At 53.7% G+C, this 17,861-nt stretch overlaps 1 protein-coding gene across 8 annotated transcripts in view; it reads left to right on the top strand.

The window, feature by feature from the left end:
* Positions 1 to 17,656, top strand: part of BANP (BTG3 associated nuclear protein) — a 70,285-nt gene extending 52,629 nt beyond the window's left edge. For 3 of the 8 annotated variants that reach the window (XM_070451417.1, XM_020905850.2, XM_070451415.1), the window contains 5 exons: positions 900 to 1,030; positions 2,485 to 2,556; positions 4,440 to 4,478; positions 15,685 to 15,924; positions 17,012 to 17,656. In XM_070451417.1, the coding sequence (XP_070307518.1) occupies positions 900 to 1,030; positions 2,485 to 2,556; positions 4,440 to 4,478; positions 15,685 to 15,924; positions 17,012 to 17,083 (554 nt within the window). In that variant the 3' untranslated portion in view covers positions 17,084 to 17,656. The remainder of the gene's footprint in view (positions 1 to 899; positions 1,031 to 2,484; positions 2,557 to 4,439; positions 4,479 to 15,684; positions 15,925 to 17,011) is intronic. The other 5 variants (XM_020905852.2, XM_020905849.2, XM_020905855.2 and 2 more) reach the window with 3 other exon arrangements.
* Positions 17,657 to 17,861: the final 205 nt, after the last annotated feature.

Here is a 17,861-nt window from a genome sequence, read left to right as displayed (position 1 = left end):
TCCAGGCCAGAATACTGGAGTGGGTAGCCTTTCCCTTCTCCAGGGGATCTTCACAACCCAGGGATCAAACCCAGGTCTCTCACATTGCAGGCTGATTCTTTACCAACTGGGTTATCAGGGAAGCCCTAATCCATTCTTTACAACAAAAATATTTTATGTACATTGATAATGAAAATTTTTTCTGAGTTCTAATGTTCTAAGTGTATAAGAAAATTCTGGTTGAGATAGCATTGTGATTAAAAGTGGTACACATGAAAACAAACGTGTCTCATTTTGGGTTAAACATGTAAAGCACACTATTTGTCTTCCCTGGTGGCTCAGCAGTAAAGCATCTGCCTGCAATACAGGAGACCCGGGTTCGATCCTTGGGCCAGGAAGATCCCCTGGAGAAGGAAACGGCAACCCACTCTAGTCTTCTTGCCTGGAGAATTTCACGGATAGAGGAGCCCGGCAGGCTGTAGTCCATGGTATTGCAAAGAGTTGGACACAACTGAGCAACTAAGCAACAATAAAACTTTTATTGAAAAGTTTACCTTTAATTGAGTTAGTGGGGCTTTTCTCCCAAATAATCCATGGACCAATCCTACTTTGGGCTGGTCTGAAACAGTTTAATGTCTACTTTCTTCCTGTTTTTCATTTTTGTCGCTTCATCTGAGGAGCTTCACTTATACCCAGTGGGTGGCTGGGAACTGTCCCTGTTCGGAGGTGGTCGGGTCTTCATCTCTGTCCACAGGTCAGAAATCTCTGCTGTGTGAACAGCTGCTGCTCGTGATGCTGCACATCCAGGAGCTGCCATGTCCAGGATGGAGGGCTTCCCCTTCCTCCCTGTGGGGGCAGGGGAAGGCAAAGGTGGGCTCAGCCTGGGCTGATCTCTCAGGCACATGTGTACCTCCCTGCAGAGACCATGATGAGCACGCCGCCACCTACCAGTGAGCTGCAGCAGCCGCCCCCACAGGCCCTGCACTACGCCCTGGCCAATGCCCAGCAGGTCCAGATCCACCAGATCGGGGAGGACGGGCAGGTCCAAGTAGTACGTACTTCTCGCCAGTCTGCCCCCGGGAGCGGGAGGGGAGGGGAGGGTAAGGGGCACGACCAGCTTTCCCTGCAGTTCTGGACCCCACTGACAGCTTGGGGGAGGGATCCAGTGCCAAATCAAAGCAGAAGCAGTCAAGGTAGTCCTCCTGCAGCTCACAGATACCCACCCCTTATGGTCCCTGCAACTTGCGCTTCTGCCAGTCTTCCTGGGGGCACCATGATGTGTCCTAGGTATATTCTCAGCTCAGAAGCACAGGCACCCTGTACTGAGGGCCAGCGGAGGAAGCTGGAGGCCTTAGCGTGTAGCCTCTTTGGATTGGATGACAAGTGCCCCTCCGCGTGGCGCCCAGCCCACCCCGCCTGCCTGGCTCTGCCTGTGCGCTGCTTGCCCAGGTGGACATCCCTCCCAACCCTTCATGGGTCCCGTGGCCAAGGAGAGCGGGCAGGAACTCCCTGGGGATCCTGGGGGTGCTTCGTCACCCAGCCTTCTTGTGGCAGGGCGGCCTCCTGGACCCCTGGTTAGATGCCGCACTCCACGCACCGTCCGGAGAAGGAGTGCTTCCTGAGAGCACAGGGGGCATTTGTGAGGGGCATGTCTTCTGGGGGAGGCAGAGCAGCTACAGACAGTGGTTCTTTGTTTGGCTGACAGTCCCAGAGGCAGTGACTCTTATCTCATTAGTGAGGAAGCTCTCTGAAAGAATTCCAGAGTAGAAAACTGTGATGCAGGGTTTACATAGACGTGGTAACATGAAAGCCACAGAGAAATCTTCAGTGGTTTACTTTCAGGCCCATTTTGGTTAAGGTGAATTTTAAATAAGATAATGGATATTAATTTCATTGAGCAAAGTTAAGATTTACAGTTATAATTTGTCTGCCTGTACCTGCAGACATTTTAGATGGAGTCTTTATTCTTTGGAACAATATTTATTAATGTTTACTTCAGCTGTTGACATAGTCGTTGATTTAAAGAGGTGACTGACCTGTTCTCTGTGTGGACATGGGTACAACAGCCACCCACCTTTCTGGTCATGCTGCTGTGGCCTCGTGCACCCCCAGGTTACTAGGGGCCCTTCCTGAAAGTCCACAGTTTCTGGTCCCTCCCGGTTGATAGTACAGTTTAAAAAAAAAAGCCAAACACTTTTCAGTTTTCTGGAAAATTTTGGTTCCTCCTCTTTCTGTGTGTCCTTCACATTCTTAACTTTGCTCGTTTAGTGATGTTTAAAGATTCAGCAGAGTTTTCCTAGGCCTCACTGCCCCTTTAAGAATGACTGCAAAGTGTTACGTGTTACGGTCTTAAAGTGGTCCTTTGGGGGGCGGGTCAGTAGCTCACACAGTGCTTTGTGGCCCTGGCTGCTCTGGCCTCCACTCTCTTGTCCTGAGCTGTGAGGGTGAGTCAGGAGCGAGTGTCTCTTGTCTGCCCTGATGCTTCCTGTGTCTTCTCTTCTGCGGATCCCACAGGGCCACCTACACATCGCCCAGGTGCCTCAGGGGGAGCAGGTGCAGATCACGCAGGACAGTGAGGTGAGTCCGCCAGCCGGCCCGGGGCCCACAGGCCCCCTCCACTCCGACCTCTGCAGTGTGCACGACCACTGGGCTGCCCCGGGTGACACGAGCATCCATCAGGGACCCCCTGACGCCTGCTTCTGGGGCACAGACTTGAGGCCCGCCTGCCCTCTGGGCCTTCCTGTCCTGGCCGTGCCTGCAGCCATCAGGGTTTGTTTCTGGACATTTGCTGTATGGAGGCTTTTGCTCCTGGCGGGCTGCCCTCTGGACCACTGTCTCATCTGAGATGCAGACCTTCCTGCACTCCAGCCCAGGGATGGGAGGAGCATAAGAGGGTTGCCCCAGACTGCGGCCTCACTGTTCTCCCCACCGATCTCGGCTCCCTCTGCTCAGGGGGCTGGTGCCCGCCTTGAGGGGGTGGGAGTCCCGTGAGAGAGTGCATGTAGGCTTGTGAGCCCCCGCAGCTTTCTCTGGCCCTGCCCTGGCCACCCATCCTGACCTCTCCCCACGGGCATCCTCCTTACCACTGCCCATAGTAAGGATGGAGGCAGGGGCTTCCGGCTGCACGCTTGCGCTCTGTGTTCGTGGTGGCTGCCACGGGGCGCCTGGCTTGGGAAGGTCAGCCCGATGCCCACCTTCTCAAAGGAGAGGCTGAAAGGCTGGGGCTGGGGGCTGTCCATTCTGACCAGCGTGGTTCCCTGCACCTTGTCCAGGACCCTGGACCCACACCCTGACCTTTGACTCTTGACCTTTGTGCCCAGTGTGGGTGGAGATGAGGTATGGGCTTGCTTCCTGCTTCAGGACTACTGCCCCCCTAACCTCTGGGTCCCAGGTTTCGGGAGAGACATTCTTAAGGGTGCGTCTGTGATCTCACACAGAGCAGCAGGTTGTGGGGGCCAGGGTGGGGGAACAGGCTGCAAGCTAAGCGGGGGCACCCCCAGGAGCATGGGGGCCTCCTTTTACTGGGCACGGGTGAGGGGCCACACCCACAGAGGGCCAGGCATCCCCAGCTCACCTGCCTTGCCACCTCCCTTGATGGGGGCTCTTGAAGGAAAACTGCAACGATGGGGAAAGGAGGAGGCAATGTGCATTGGTTTTATATTGTTTCTGCTAAAATCTCACTGGAGTACTTCTGAATTTCAATTTTTATTATCAATTTTACTCACGTTTCCTCCAGTTTCCTTAACTGAATCCTTCGTCCATAGAACCTAGTGTTTTTTGCTTCCATTAGGAATTGGGTGCACTAAATTAGAAGCAATTGCTGATAGTATAATGATTGCTTTGTAATAAGTTACAGCATGCAGTTAGTGCTCTTATCACTTATTAAAACCTTACCTTGTTCATTTAAAAATTAGGTAATTATTTTGTCAAAATGAGGATATCTGTAGAGAGATGTTTAACAGAGCCTACCAGACTTAAAGCAAATATTTTTTTAAACCAATGAAAATGGATTTCCAGCTGATGAGATCCTGGTATCCGTGTGGTCTGGTTAATTGCATTGTGTCCCATATGTTTCCTGGTTGCAGTAATGCCACGTGATGTGTCAGGTGTCTCATGGGGGAGTATGGGACCTCTCTGGGCTACTTTAAATTCTTCTTGTGAGTCTAAGATTGGTTCCAAGTAAAAAGTTAGGAGAAAATAACATTTTCATTTGGAGTCAGGGTTGGGGGTTAGGTACAATGTTTTTTAATTGGCTTGCTTTGTTTTTCTAAGAAAAAATAGTATTTGTAAATGTAGCTTAAGTATTTTGAGGTTTTTATGGCTATGGAGGATTGTGTTTTTGTAGAATGGATGTTAACTGTCCTGCTGATTCTCACAAACGGCCTGGGGACATTCCTGCCTCTGTCTCTTGAGTCTTGAAGCATTGTCGTTGATTGCCTTTGTTTTCATCTGTTTTGCAGGGCAATCTGCAGATACACCACGTGGGACAGGATGGGCAGGTAAGTACTCACTTGTGGTGGGTCCCAGCTTGTTGTGCAGTCTCTGCCTGCCAGTATAAGTCAGGTTTTGTTCCCATTTATTTCTGCCAAACTCCAACCACTGCTGTTTTCTTCTGGTCCTGAGAGAAAGACACTGAAGGCCTCACTGAGCTCACCTGATGTGAACTGTCCAGAGCTGTGGAGTCCCCAGGCCATCTAAAGGCCAAGGGGCCTGCTCTGTCTGGGGATGTGGCTAGCTTTTGAGAGCTGGGACACAGACACACAGGCCCCGAAGTGACCACGCTCCTGAGGGCGGTGTGGACTGTCTGTGTCCTGCTCTGAATCGGGAGGACGAGCTGTGAGGTGGTCGGCAGGGAGGCATGCGGCATCTCTCGGCACCCATGCTGGGCCCCGTGTGGCTTGACCATGAGCTGCTAAAGGGCAGGACTGTGTCCTTCCTGTAGAGGCAGGGTCCTGCCCGAGCGCCAGGAAAGGCCTGGCAGATTCCCATGGAGACGGTTGCTGGGTGATTCACGCACCTTAAGTCCTGAAAGTGAGCCTCCCGCTCAGGCTGGTGGGTTGGCGGTTAGCCTGTCAGCCCTAGCGTCGACCTCAGCCCACCCACCCAAGTGGCATAAAATCTTCATTGAGAAACTTGACACAACCATTAACTGTGTGCTTTGTTGTTGGGGCAACTTGGCCAATGATAAAAGTTGGGTGCATTTTTTATGCTTAGAGTGTATCGTTAAGATTTTGTTGAACTGTTGTTGTTCAGTTGCTCAATTGTGTCCAACTCTTTGCGACCCCATGGACTGCAGCACACCAGGTTTCCCTGTCCTGCACCGTCTCCAGGAGCTTGCTCAAACTCAAGTCCATTGAGTTGGTGATGCGATCCAACCATCTCATCTTCTGTCGTCCCATTCTTCTCCTGTCTTCAGTCTTTTCTGATGAGTTGGCTCTTTGCATCAGGTGGCCAAAGTGATGGAACTTCAGCTTTAGCATCAATCCTTCCAGTGAATATTCAGGATTGATTTCCTTTAGGGTTGACTGTTTAATCTCCTTGCTGTCCACGGGACTCACAAGTGTCTTCTCCAGCACCACAGTTCAGAAGCATCAGTGGTCAGCCTTCTTTACGGTCCAGCTCTCACATCCATACATGACTACTGGAAAAACCATAGCTTTGACTAGACAGATCTTTGCTGGCAAAGTAATGTCTCTGCTTCTCAATACATTGTCTAGGTTTCTTACAGCTTTCCTTCCAAGGAGCAAGCGTCTTTTAATTTCATGGCTGCAGTCACCATCTGCAGTGATTTTGGAGCCCAAGAAAACAAAGTCTGTCACTATTTCCATTGTTTCCCCATCTATTTGCCATGAAGTGATGGGACCGGATGCCATGATCTTAGTTTTTTGAATGTTGAGTTTTAAGCCAGCCTTTTCACTCTCCTCTCACCTTCATCAAGAGGCTCTTTAGTTCCTCTTTGCTTTAGTCTTAAGATGTCTTTTTCTGCATTAAAAAAATGAGATTTAAAAAAATCTAGAGTTATACAATTTCTGATGTATGTTTTACATTCTTTTCATCTTGGTTTGGGGGGAGTTTAAGAAAACAAAGCAAAGACGCCAGCATTTATTCGTGTGATTGAAAGTTGTGCTCCCGAGCAGGCTGTTTGGAAGAGGCACCTCTGTTTCCAGGGCTTGTCAGCGCCCAAGGACAGTGTGTTCCTCAGAGGGCACTGGTGCCTCTGTCATTTCGGTCAGTACCACTGTTGACTATGAAGTGTGTGAGGAAGGTAAGAGCAGACCCGTGGGCTGTTTCCTGCTTGTGGCACTGTGCATTCAGCAGGCGCCTGGGTATGGAGCCAGGGGATTTGTGGGTCAGGCGATTATGACCTAGTGGGATGTCTCTACTCTGTCATCAGGCCGCATCATATCTGTTGAAACATTTGAATTGGGTCCGATTTTTTTGTCTGTATTTTGGAGATTTTTGCCACATGAGGAATCTTTTAAAGACTGCAGTGTTAGTCATGCTCTTTATATTGGGAACCATGAAATGGTTTAATACTGTTTCAACTAGATGCGTATTTTGGTAGAAGATTTTTATTTTTTTACAGTTGTGGTTAATGTAATCTAAAATGTGTATGAAAAAGGTTTATGTGTGTCTGCAGGCTGAATGACATCAGGGCACTTGGAAACCTGGGAGATGGGTGTGTTCTGGTAAGCCCATCTCTGTAGTGATGAATATGCCAGACACACACAAACACACACACACACACACACACACACACACACACACACAGTTCACGTGTCTTACAGGAAATCAGGCCGCGTGGTGATGTGTCCACGTTCCTCTTGTCTTGCATCTATGAGATGTTTTCTCGGGATCTAGATAAACAGCTCTAGCATTCTTGAGACTCTAAAGCCTCTCTCGACATCTTTGTCTTTTGTGTGCGTCCTTATACTTTGCTTAAAAGTGAATTTCAGTAGCTTTCAGAATTTTTTCCGTAAAATGAGGCCTTATAAACCCAGCTGGGAAAAAGATTAGAAGAGATGGGAAGTATCCAACATTTTATGTGTAGATCTTTTTTGGAGTGGATGAGAAGAAGGGCTGTGTGTGGAGCGGGTGGGGTGTGGTATGGTGTGTGTGCAGGGTCCTTTATCTGTGGCGTTGGAGCAGTCTTTGCCATCCCTGGCGTTCCAGTCCACTGTTAATGGTCTGGACACCTTGCCACCAGCACGCACTGTCGCTTCACTTCTAAGAAAAATGTTTCCTTTAAGAAAATGCATTCCTGCCAAAACACAGACACACATCTTGGAGAACCTAGGTAGCTTGGGATTAATCCTTCTCGGAAAAGCCTTCTCTACTAGAAACGGTGGAAAATGTAGTTTAATCTATAAAAGGTCAGATGCTGAGAAAGTTTGATATTGACTGGTTCCCAGAAATATCCTAAAGAAGTCACAGAAGCAGCTCTGTGTCTTCTGTCTCACTGAGCGTGGCACTGTGGGCCATCACCCTGCCTGAGGCAGCTGGCCCCGTTGGCTCTGGTCTCCTGCTACCAGTTCCATTCCTCAGGAATCCTGGTCTCCTGAGGAGGCTTGGGACTGTGGGAGGGCACCCAGCACCCAGGATTCACCGTTCGGTGTCTCCTGGGCCTGTGGGCAGCAGGGAAGGCAGCTTCAGGCTGAGGGTAACTAGTTAGTGCCGCTAGCATGTCAGTCTACGCCTGTTACCTGTCCCCAGAGTTGTGCCAAACAAGATGGTTTCAGGTTGGACAAGGCCAGGAGGAAGTTGACTGAGATTTAGGCTGGAAACCTATGGTAATGCTTTTAAGAAGAAGTTGCATGTTGTAGTTACCTACATACATGTTTCCAGTATTGTAGATTGTTGGAATCACATTGTCTTTGGAGGCTCATGTTGGTTGAGGCCAAGTAGCTTTACAGTAAAACCCCCAAGGCTGTTCCTGTTGTTGGTTGATCGCCCACAGCCCTGAACCCCTTTGGTCAAGTCTTACCTCAAAGGCTTTGACTCCGGACAGTCAAGGGAGGAGAGACAGGCCTTCAAATTGGAGAATCATTTCTGATCCATTTTATCATTTTCAAATATTTGTTGGAAATGTTCAATTAAATTGCTTTGATTCCATTAGATCGAAACTTTATTCATTTCTGTTCTTCACCCACCCACTGTATAGTGTGACTTTTCCGCACTCAGTGATTCCTTGTTGGTGAGTGAATGCAGTAGCATTAGTTAACTGTAAGATACCTGTTGGTTGAAGGTATTTTGCTGCACTTTTGTTTTTAAGCCATTTTAAAATGTACCATATGTCCATTGATGATTTTAGACATGAGTTATTACCTGGAAATGTACAGAGGAGAGCTTACCGCTCAGTAGACTGAAAAATGGTGACTTCGGAGTAATTCCAGGTTTGTTTTCAGTGTGGCCTAATTTGTAAAGCTTTCTCTGCACAGGAAGGCTTAGTGATTTCTCTGGAGGCTTCTGAAGCGCTTCTGCCCCTGCCTGTTTCCTGAGAGGGGCCTGCGGGCAGCGGAGCCCACGCTGGTGCTGGGCCAGTGTCCTGGCGTCTGGGTGATGGCACAGAGCAGCTAAGGGTCCTTCCCTGAGAATTCTGCTCCAGACGCCATCAGGGGGCTGCTGTCCTCCAGAACGAAGCGAGATACCCCTCCTGCTCCAGAAGCTGACTCTCTCAGTTTCTGTTTTGGCGGAGGGTGGGTGGAAGCCGAGCCCTTTGATGGGGCGACCCCATGAAGTGCTGGCTGTCTCTCCAGATGGTTCCCTTCTTTACAGTCTGGGGGACGGAAAGTGGGAGGTGCCATGGGGACGTGTCCCTCCTGTCTGCCAGGCCCCAACTTGTCCCCCAGCAGACTCCAGGTGCCGTGACTGTCCATGAGATAGACACTGGAGGACGGTTCTCTATCCTCTTAGCGCGGGCGTGTCTGGACTTGGGGGCTGCAGTCTCAAGGAGGGGTGGCTGCCCTGTGCGCAGCGTCTGAGGTTAGACAGTGGACTCGGGCATGTGGGGCCTGGAGTTGGCACTGGGCTGCCCCATGCCAGGGGGAACGGGACCACCTGAGGGCTGGCAGAGTGAGAGCCAAGTTCTCACGGGGCCGGGACATGAGGGCGCCCTCGGCCACGTGGCCGCAGAGTCACTGCAGTGGAGCGACCTTCCAAGCACAGTGTCACTTCCCACTTTTTCCCTCACTTTGTGAGTGAACCTCAGAGTTCTCTTGAGGTTAACTTCACTGTGTGTGCGAGGAATCATTCCTCTAGAAATTAGGGCACAGTGTACGAGACTAAAGCCGCTGCTCTAATGGAGCTGGAGTCTGAGGTCGGCGGGTCGGACCCCAGTCTGGGCCCTGGGGGAGTCGTGTTCAGAATGTGGCAGAGCTTCTGCAGCAGAGGTCAACTTCTGGTCCAGAAGGTCCCAAGGAATCAGGATGGCTTCCTCTTCTGCATTTCCTCTAGTCAGGTACTGAGGTGAACGTACTGCCCCTGAGTAAAGTGAAATTGGTGTGACGCGCCACTGGATTGGAGAGTGTCAGGCACACCTGGCAGGTATTGTGTATGAGAGGAGGGAGGGAGCGGGTGGAAGGACCCTTGAACTGACAGGTGCCTGAGCATGGTAGGCATTCAGGGTAGAAAACTGATCTAGAATTATTTTCATGTGTAAGCAGACATAGTCACTGATGTCAGGAGTGCAGGCTGATATTCCACGTCGACCCCCAAAGTGAACCGAGCAGACGGTTCACCAAGCGGCCCCACAGCGAGCGTCAGGGCTGCCTCCCATCGGCCCCTGAGCCGGCACAGGTGCTGTCAGCCATGTCCCCATAATGTTCCCGCATGACCTGCACTTGCATGGACACACAGACACACCTGTGCTGACCAGCAAGGGAAGCGCACACACACACACACGTGCTGACAATGAAGGTCCACCCAGACTCTGAGGCTGGCCACCTTGTGGTGAGTGATACGGCTCGGAGTGGACGCTGACTCTGGAGCAGACACCTCTGACAGATGCTTGACCTACGGAGGATGGCAGGAGCCTCCGAGCTGCACAGGCCGTCTAGACGTGGCTCCAAGAGGCTGGGGAGATGCCCAGGGACACTGGCCCAGCAGTCGGAGTTTGGCTGAAATAGAAAGGAAAGCGGGGGCTCCTTACAAGTCAGTGTTACGGACGTATCTGCTGGGTGTGTCTTTCATTTGGGGTGATGCTTCACTGGTGTCTGAGTTGAGCTCCCCAGAGCTGGAGGGTAACCCCGGGTGGATGAGGACAGACGGGCAGGTGTTCGGCCAGGAGACAAGCTGAAGAGGTAGAGAGAAAGGCTCAAACCCCTTTCTTCACAGAGGCTGGTGGAGAGAGATTACCCTTTAGAGGGAGAGTTCTCTAGAGTCACATGGCGTGGTGAGGTTCCCACTGTCTGGTCTGTGTCCTCTCACTCAGCTCTTGCCTAACGCACCTGCCCTCCTGAGCGGTTCTGGCTTAGTGGTGTGCCCGGCGGCCTCGAGAGGTTGCCGAGTGCCTTCAAAGCCTCTTGTGTCTGCTTGTTTTCTCTGGCTCGTGGTCCTGGGCATATGAGTTAGCCTGAGTCCTCACTTCCTCCCCAGCCGAGGGGCGCTCAGGGTGACAAACGAGGACACCTGTGCCCTGTGTCCAGGCTGCAGCTCTTGAGCTGCGGCCCCGGGACCCCTACGGGCCCTGCTCCCCTGCAAGCCCCCTGGCCTGGTGGTCCCAGCAGCATGTAGGGCCTACCTACTCATAGGCAGGCTGGATGATGACCACGGTCGTGTACGCGTCATCCTGACGCTAGCAGCAGGGCGGCGTCTATGCCTCGTGTGCGGTGCGGACAGGCACATCACTGGTGGTCAGCTGCACTGTCTCGTGTGAGCCTGATGTTTCTGATGGCACCTCTGCCTCAGAACGCAGCCCCTAGTTACCTGTGGAGGGAGAGCCGGGCCGTTTGTCTCCTGTCACCCCATCTGGGTTAGGTGGCTGTAGTCGGGTACCTTTGGGGGGGTGCAGATGTGTGGACCACGGGGCTGAAGGCTGGGAGCCCGACACCAGGATGCCGGCAAGGACCATCTTGCCAGTTATGTCCCCACATGGTTTCCTCAGTGTGCACGTGGGGCGGGGCCCCGTGTCTCACTCTTCCTAGGGAGCATTGAGGCTCACGGGCCCCACCCCACGGCCTCATCTAACCCGTCTCCACTTGCCAGTATGGTGGATCATTGGGCTTCTGGGATAGAAGGACTCCAGAGCACCTGTCTGTCTCAGGAGGGATGTGAGACGTGGGACAGTGCTGCTTCGGGGAAGAACAAGGTTCATGGTGCTTTGGCCCAGAGACCTACTTGACCGTGTGTGTCATCAGACGTGGCCTCTGGGGTGCAGGGGCAGACAGCTGGGGGGGTGTTGAGCTCACTCCAGGAGGGGGGCAGTCTTCTGGGCAGGGTGGGGGCAGGCAGCCGGGGGAGTGTCGAGCAGACTCTAGGGGGGGTGGGGGCAGGCGGCTGGTGGGTGTTGAGCAGACTCCGGGGTGTGGGGCGGGGGCAGGCAGCTGGGGGTGTTGAGCAGACTCCAGGGGAGTGTTGAGGAGACTCCGGGGGGCAGGGGCAGGTGGCTGGGGGGCTGCAGCCTGGGTGGAGCTGGTCCCAGTGGCTGTTGCTCAGTGGGTCGTTTGCTGAATGCTCCCTGCTCACTTGAACTCAGTCAGAAGTTCTTTCTTGTCCCATTGCAGTAAACCCAACAGTAATTTTTGTTGTTCTGCTCAATGAGTTTTCCAAACGAAAGAAGGAAACGGTAGGAGCCGAGTACACGGTTGGGGGGCAGGGGAGCGAGGGAAGCCTGAGCTCTGCTTCCTGGTCATCTGCATCCTCGGTGGGTGTTTTAGCCATGAGGGTGATGGTGGGCACCCTCTCCCTTCTCCAGGGACAGGGTAGTGCTTGTACCCTGTGTAATTAAAGCTTGTCTTATTTTCCTACTCCATCTCACCCACTCCCTACCCACTCCACCTGCCTCTTCTAGAAGCCTGAGGCCTGGTGCCCACAGGGAGGTGGCAGCTGTGGACTTGACTCTGGCTGAGTTGTTCCATCCTCTCTCCCCACCTCACCCCCCACTTGACCGGACGGTCTTCAGACTCATGGTTAAGATTTGTTCCCAGAGACGCCGCCTCTGAAATGCTGGGCTGGATAGCACGTGTCTGCAGACTTGCATTTTTGCTTTCTTGTGTTTTTTTAGGCTTTGTTTTCCTGCCCCCGGACTGTGTTTGAGGCTCAGACTCCGATGCTGCAAGGAGGCACGGAGCAGAGGGCACAGGCTGCTTGTCCTGCCGCCTGCCCTGTGGTGCCGAGACCAGGTCCCCGGGGCATCTCCCTTCACCCGGTCTATAAATCTGGTTTCTGTTGCTGGCCTGTCAGCTCCGGAAGCGCCAGTTTGCCATCCTGGCTGTAGGATGTTTCCTAAAGCGTTGGGTCCCTGGTCTGGAGCGCCGACTCCTCCTGTGAGGAATCTCCAGGCTGGGCCTCGCACTCTGGGCCCCAGGAACACGCAGGAAGTACTGTTTGCTCAGTTCTCTTCGGTTCTGTCCATGTCCACTGGGGTTCCTTGGAGGTTGTGCTGGTGTCTGACCATCCTGGGCAGGAACTCAAAGTGGGATCTGAGGTAGGAGCTTCGTGTTCTCATCCTCGGGTTTAGAGGCTTAGGAATCGTTATTTATTTTTGGCATTTGCTGTACAAACGTATGAAATAGATTTTGTGCTGCTGGGTCTCCTGGCGGGTTGTTGGTTTGGGGCGTCTTCCTCTCGCCTCCTCATCTTTCTGTCATGGGAAAAGCTGCTCTTTGAATTAACATCCAGATTTGGAGAAGTCCACTGGTTGAGTTGATTGCATTACCTTAACCAGCTGGGTTCAAGCAGAAACGCACACACCGGTCGGTGACCTTGGCTCCTCCAGGTGGCCTCGGGTGTGGGGTCTGGGCCTGTTTCTGGTCACATATCGAAGCTGAAAGCTTGTCTTCTGAGTGCTTGAGGGTTTTCTGGTTGGTTTGTGTTTTTGGGTTGTGTGTCTGTGTCTGGGTGGGTTCTTGGTTGGGTTCAGAATTTTGTTTCTAAATATTACTGTCCTTGGGTTCCTTGCATTTATTTTAGATTTTGCACCAGTTTCACATTATCTCAGTTGGGTATTAAACAGAGTTTCAGAATTGGCAGAATGTCGAGAAGAACCAGATGTGTGCACTCCAAAAAAACAGCGCTGGTAGATCCAGGGTTCCCTCGGTCAGCTGCTCCCCATCCACGCCTGCTGCCATTTTCCTTTGGTCTGAAAATAACAGGCTGTGCTCCAGAAACACGCAGGAAGCTTGCAACTGAGGCCAGTCAGGTGGCGTGAGCCACACCCGAGTCCACAAAGGCGTGTCCCCTGGGCTCCCACTCCAGGTCCAGCCCTGGGAGCCTGGCGTGCTGCTCCTGGCTGCTATCCCAGGAGTTCGCTGCTGCCCAGTTAGATATTCCTGTGGGCCCGGCCCCCACCCCACCCCACCCCACCCCACCCAGTGGCCTGCGAGCAGGAAGGAGCCACAGCTCGCTGCTGGGAGACGTGGGAGCCGGTCCAGGTGTCCTGGGCCCTCGCTATCCCTCAGGACCTCTGACTGCAGGCTGGCCCCCTGCCAGAGTGAGGCTCCCGGCTGGTGTCCAGCAGGCTCACAGCCATGGGTGCTGCGGGGATCCTGCTGCTTTGAGCTAAAGACTTGACGTCAGCAGGCGTCGTCGTCACCCATTAGGATCCAGGTCAGCACGTCCCGTCCCCGCTGGACCGAGTTTCAGGAGGCTGCACGGCCCAGCCTGGGGTGTTTGTGCAGTTGGCCTGCGAAGCACTTTGTTCGGTTTGTCCTCCTGGGAGAAGCGCCCTGCTCCTGGTGCTGTGACCGTTGGTGGGGTGTCCACCCCTGCCCCTCCCTCAGGAGAGGCCTGGGCTGCAGAACTTCCTGAGACCCTTTGGGTTGTCCTTTGTGGGCTCATGCGGGCCCTGGCCGGGTGTGCTTCCTGGCAGAGCTGTGGTGTCCTAGCTCCCAGTGGGGGGGCTCCTGCCAGAGCCCCAGAGCCAGTGGAGGTGGGGGGCATCGCAGAACCAGCTTCCTGACCACTCCTCACAGCCTGCTCCTGTCTCAGTCTTGTCCAGCTTTGAGAAGACATGTTCTTAAGTCAGGGGCGAGTGGCACAGCTGGGCTCCTCATGGGGCCACCCTCCCTGCAGGAGGCACTGTCGTCGCCCCTCTTTACCTGCAGGGGTGTGTGTCACGTGACAGCAGAGAGTGCCTAACCCGTGCTGCATTCTTCCTGTGTGTACACACCTGTGTGACGTCTAATCTGTAAATCAGGTGCAGTGAGAAAACCTCATGTGGCCAGCGTTGCTGCCCTGGGGCTTTGGGGCCCTCATGAAGTAAGGGAAGCCTGTGACCCCTTAACAGTTGAGACACCGCTGAGTGCTCATGGTGGAGGGGGCGCACAAGGTCAAAGGTCAGGATGGTGCAGGGTGTCCTCTTGGGGCTCAAAGCAGCAAACCTTAGGACACGTTTATTTCTGGAATTTCCCCTTTACTATTTCTGGACCGCAGTTGATTGCAGCTTAACTGAAACCTGGGACGAGAGGGCAGCTTGGTGGGTGGAGCAGCCCTGAAGGCCGGGACACTGGGCATTTCTTGGTAGAGTGCGGAGGCCGGCCTGGTGGTGCCTTTGCTCTAAGCTCGCATCTCGTGAGAAGCAGGCCCTCCTCCTCAAGGGAGTCAGAGCCGCTATTCCCAAGGAGATGCTTGTCTCCATCGCCACCCTCGTCCCCCAAGCTGGGGAACAGACCCCTCCCTGCACTTTTCGGTGCCGAGAGCAGCTTTCTTGGAAGAGTCTGGAGGGCCCACAAGGTAAGGGTTCGACTCATTCCTGAGTCGCTTATCAAGACCAAACCAGCATGGGAATGTCAAGGGCTTGGTGTTTGGAATGAACTCCCAGTTGAGAACATTTTACTATTTTTATTTTTATTTACCCTCTAGGCTGGTAATGGGCCTGCCTTCCTTATTATAAATGTTGCATGTTTAGATTCCTGGGGTTTCTGACTTTGTAATTCTTAAGATTTAATCAGCTGTGCAGGTCGTGTGAAAAGTCACTTTACAGGCAGTGCCGAGAGGAAAAGCTGTTAGAGTGCCACAGATGCCTTCCGTTTGTAGGGGTGGCAGCTCGGCACCAGGACCAGAGTGTCATGGTTTCATAAGTTTCATTAAAAGATAGTTTTTGACTTGACTTTAAATTCATATATTAAGGGGCCTCTCACCAGGACAACAACAGCAAAACCAGGACGATGACGTAATACCTAATGCGTGTGATCGAGTCTAGGACCCGCAGGGGGCGGGGTCAGGGCAGGAGACTTACAGGGGTGACAGCAAGGGGGAGTGGCTCACAGAGCATCCCTGCACAGGGTGAGTGCCAGCTGAGCATCTGCACTGCCTGACTCACGCCCACTCGGCAGCTCATCAGTCCCCCCACACCTCAGGTGGGTCGCTGTGGGATTCGGGGCCCGCCAATCGCAAGCCTGTTTCCGCCCCAGCTCTTGCCAGGGTGACTCCAGGCTGGGGGTCTAGAAGTCTCCAGGTTTCCAGGATACGGCTACACATTTGAATCGCTGTTGTTCAGTCATTGAGTCCTGTCCTCTGTGCTGACACGTGTCTCCTCTGTGTCTCAAGGTGCTCCAGGGGGCCCAGCTGATAGCTGTAGCTTCTTCGGACCCGGCTGCCACAGGGGTGGACGGCTCGCCGCTCCAGGGCAGCGACATCCAGGTCCAGTATGTCCAGCTGGCGCCGGTGACCGACCACACCGCTGCGGCCCAGGTGGGTCCTCCCTTCGGGAAGTGCACAGGGCCCGGGGCTCCTGCAGGTGTGGACACGCTTGGGCCTTTCTACCTCGGACCTTCTTCTGTGAGGAAGGTAAGTGACCGTGAGAGGTGCCCGTGTGGACCTAGGCTCTCACTTGGGATTCTGTCTCTCGTAAGTGCCTGGAAGTGTGAAGGTGAGAAGTCGGTTCCTGGCCCAGGGACCAGCTTGAAGCCAGTTCTCAGGCACATGTTTACCTATGAGTTTAGAGGCCAAATCAAGTATACCTGAGGCCTTGCTGTTCCTCGGGTTGGGGCAGGGCCAGCCCAGGATCCGAGGTCCTGCAGGCCCCCATGTGGGTTTTTAACCCCCAGTGATGGTACTTGGTCAGAAGACCATCATGGCCTCCCCTGGGTCTGGGGGAGCCAGACCTGGACCCCCGTGTGGTGCCCAGGCCCGTAGGACAGGCAGAATCATCGGGGTCTGTCAGGGCGTGGTCAGGCTCAGACCGCTGGGGTGGGGGTGACACGGGTGTGCTCTCTCAGCGCCCTCAAACCCAGCCCCTCTGGAGGAGGCCTGTGCTGAGCCTTCAGATGGGCGGGCAGACACCCCCACTCCTGCCACCCCCACCATCGGGAAACATGTTGTGTCCATGGGATGTTTGCACTGAGAAAGCACAGCCTTGAGCCACAGTCGGAGGAGTAGCGCCAGCCCCACCGGGGACTCTGCCTCACCTGCGTGGCCCTGGGACCCATCCAGCTAAAATTCCTGCCAGGGGAGCCCACCTGCATTACCAGTGGCTTAGGGAGTCCAATAAATCGCCAGTCTATGTGGGGGCCCCCCATTCTTGGTGGCCGAGATGAGTGGTCAGTGACTTATTCTAAGATTGTATTTTTCCCTTTAACTTATCCTAAACGTGTGAATATGCTGACCACTTGGAGGGTGCCCCCAGTGAGAAGCAGGGTGGGAATGGAACTTCATGCTGGTGGTGGTGGGCGGCTGGGGCACTTGCGGGAGGGTTAAGTGGGTGGGCGGCTGGGGGCAAAGTGGAGGCCCCGCAGAGGGACCTCGGCGTCCTGGGATTTGTCAGTCCTGGGCCCCCAGCCCAGGTGTGTGTTCTACTCTGTGCCTGAAAACCACACGTGTCTGTGACCGGGCACGGCCTGGGCCCCTTGATGGAAAGGCCTCTCCCCTCTTGCAGGCGGCTGACGCCCTGCAGCCCAGCCTGCAGCCCGAGATGCAGCTGGAGCACGGGGCCATCCAGATCCAGTGAGGTCGCTGACCCGCCCAGACCCAAGCCACGCCGCCGCTGCGTGCTGGCCCCTGCACGCTGGCCCCTGCCACCCACACCGTTCACACGCGCCCGCCCCTCGGCTTTGCACGGGAGGGGCCTGCCCGCGTGCTGCAGAAGTGCATCCATGCACCCGTCTGCGGGGAGAGTGCCCTAGGAAACGAAGACAACGGTAGCCCCTGCCGCCCCCGCCCGGAGACCCTGTTTCTTTTGATCTCCTCGCACGTCCAGGGAAGGAGCGGGAAGCACAGTGCGGTTGCGTCAAGCGCACGCTGGAAATCAAGAACTGCGATATTTTTCTCTGTTCAAACAGCTTTTTTTAATTTGCTATGGTGTTTATAACAAAAAAGAAAATCGAAAAAAAAAATGGAGTAGCAGAAACCTTTTGCTGTGTGCTCTGTTCAGTGTAACAAGGATAGATGTTCACAGGAGACGACTAATGATTTTGATGGAGATGTTGCTTACCTACTTTTTTAGGGGGATGGATGCGCTCAGCGCTGTAATTGTGCATTTCTAATGAAATAAATGAAATAAAATGTATTTATGACCATGGCAGCTATCGCATTGTTTCCTCCTGGGAGCTGCCCCCCTCCCTCGCCAAAGCCAGCCTTGCTTCTCCCTCCTCTGGGCGCTCAGCATCACCCCAGGCCTGACATGGCTTCCTCCAGCCCCAGAACGTTCCAGCTCTGGGGGGTCCTTGGAGGAAGTCGTGTCCAAAGGAGCCGTGTTGTATATAAACAGGAAAGAGAAGGGCGGGAAC

This window comes from Odocoileus virginianus, chromosome 20, assembly GCF_023699985.2.
Source record: "Odocoileus virginianus isolate 20LAN1187 ecotype Illinois chromosome 20, Ovbor_1.2, whole genome shotgun sequence".
Classification (NCBI taxonomy): domain Eukaryota; kingdom Metazoa; phylum Chordata; class Mammalia; order Artiodactyla; family Cervidae; genus Odocoileus; species Odocoileus virginianus.
This window is presented reverse-complemented; position numbering and strand designations above follow the sequence as displayed.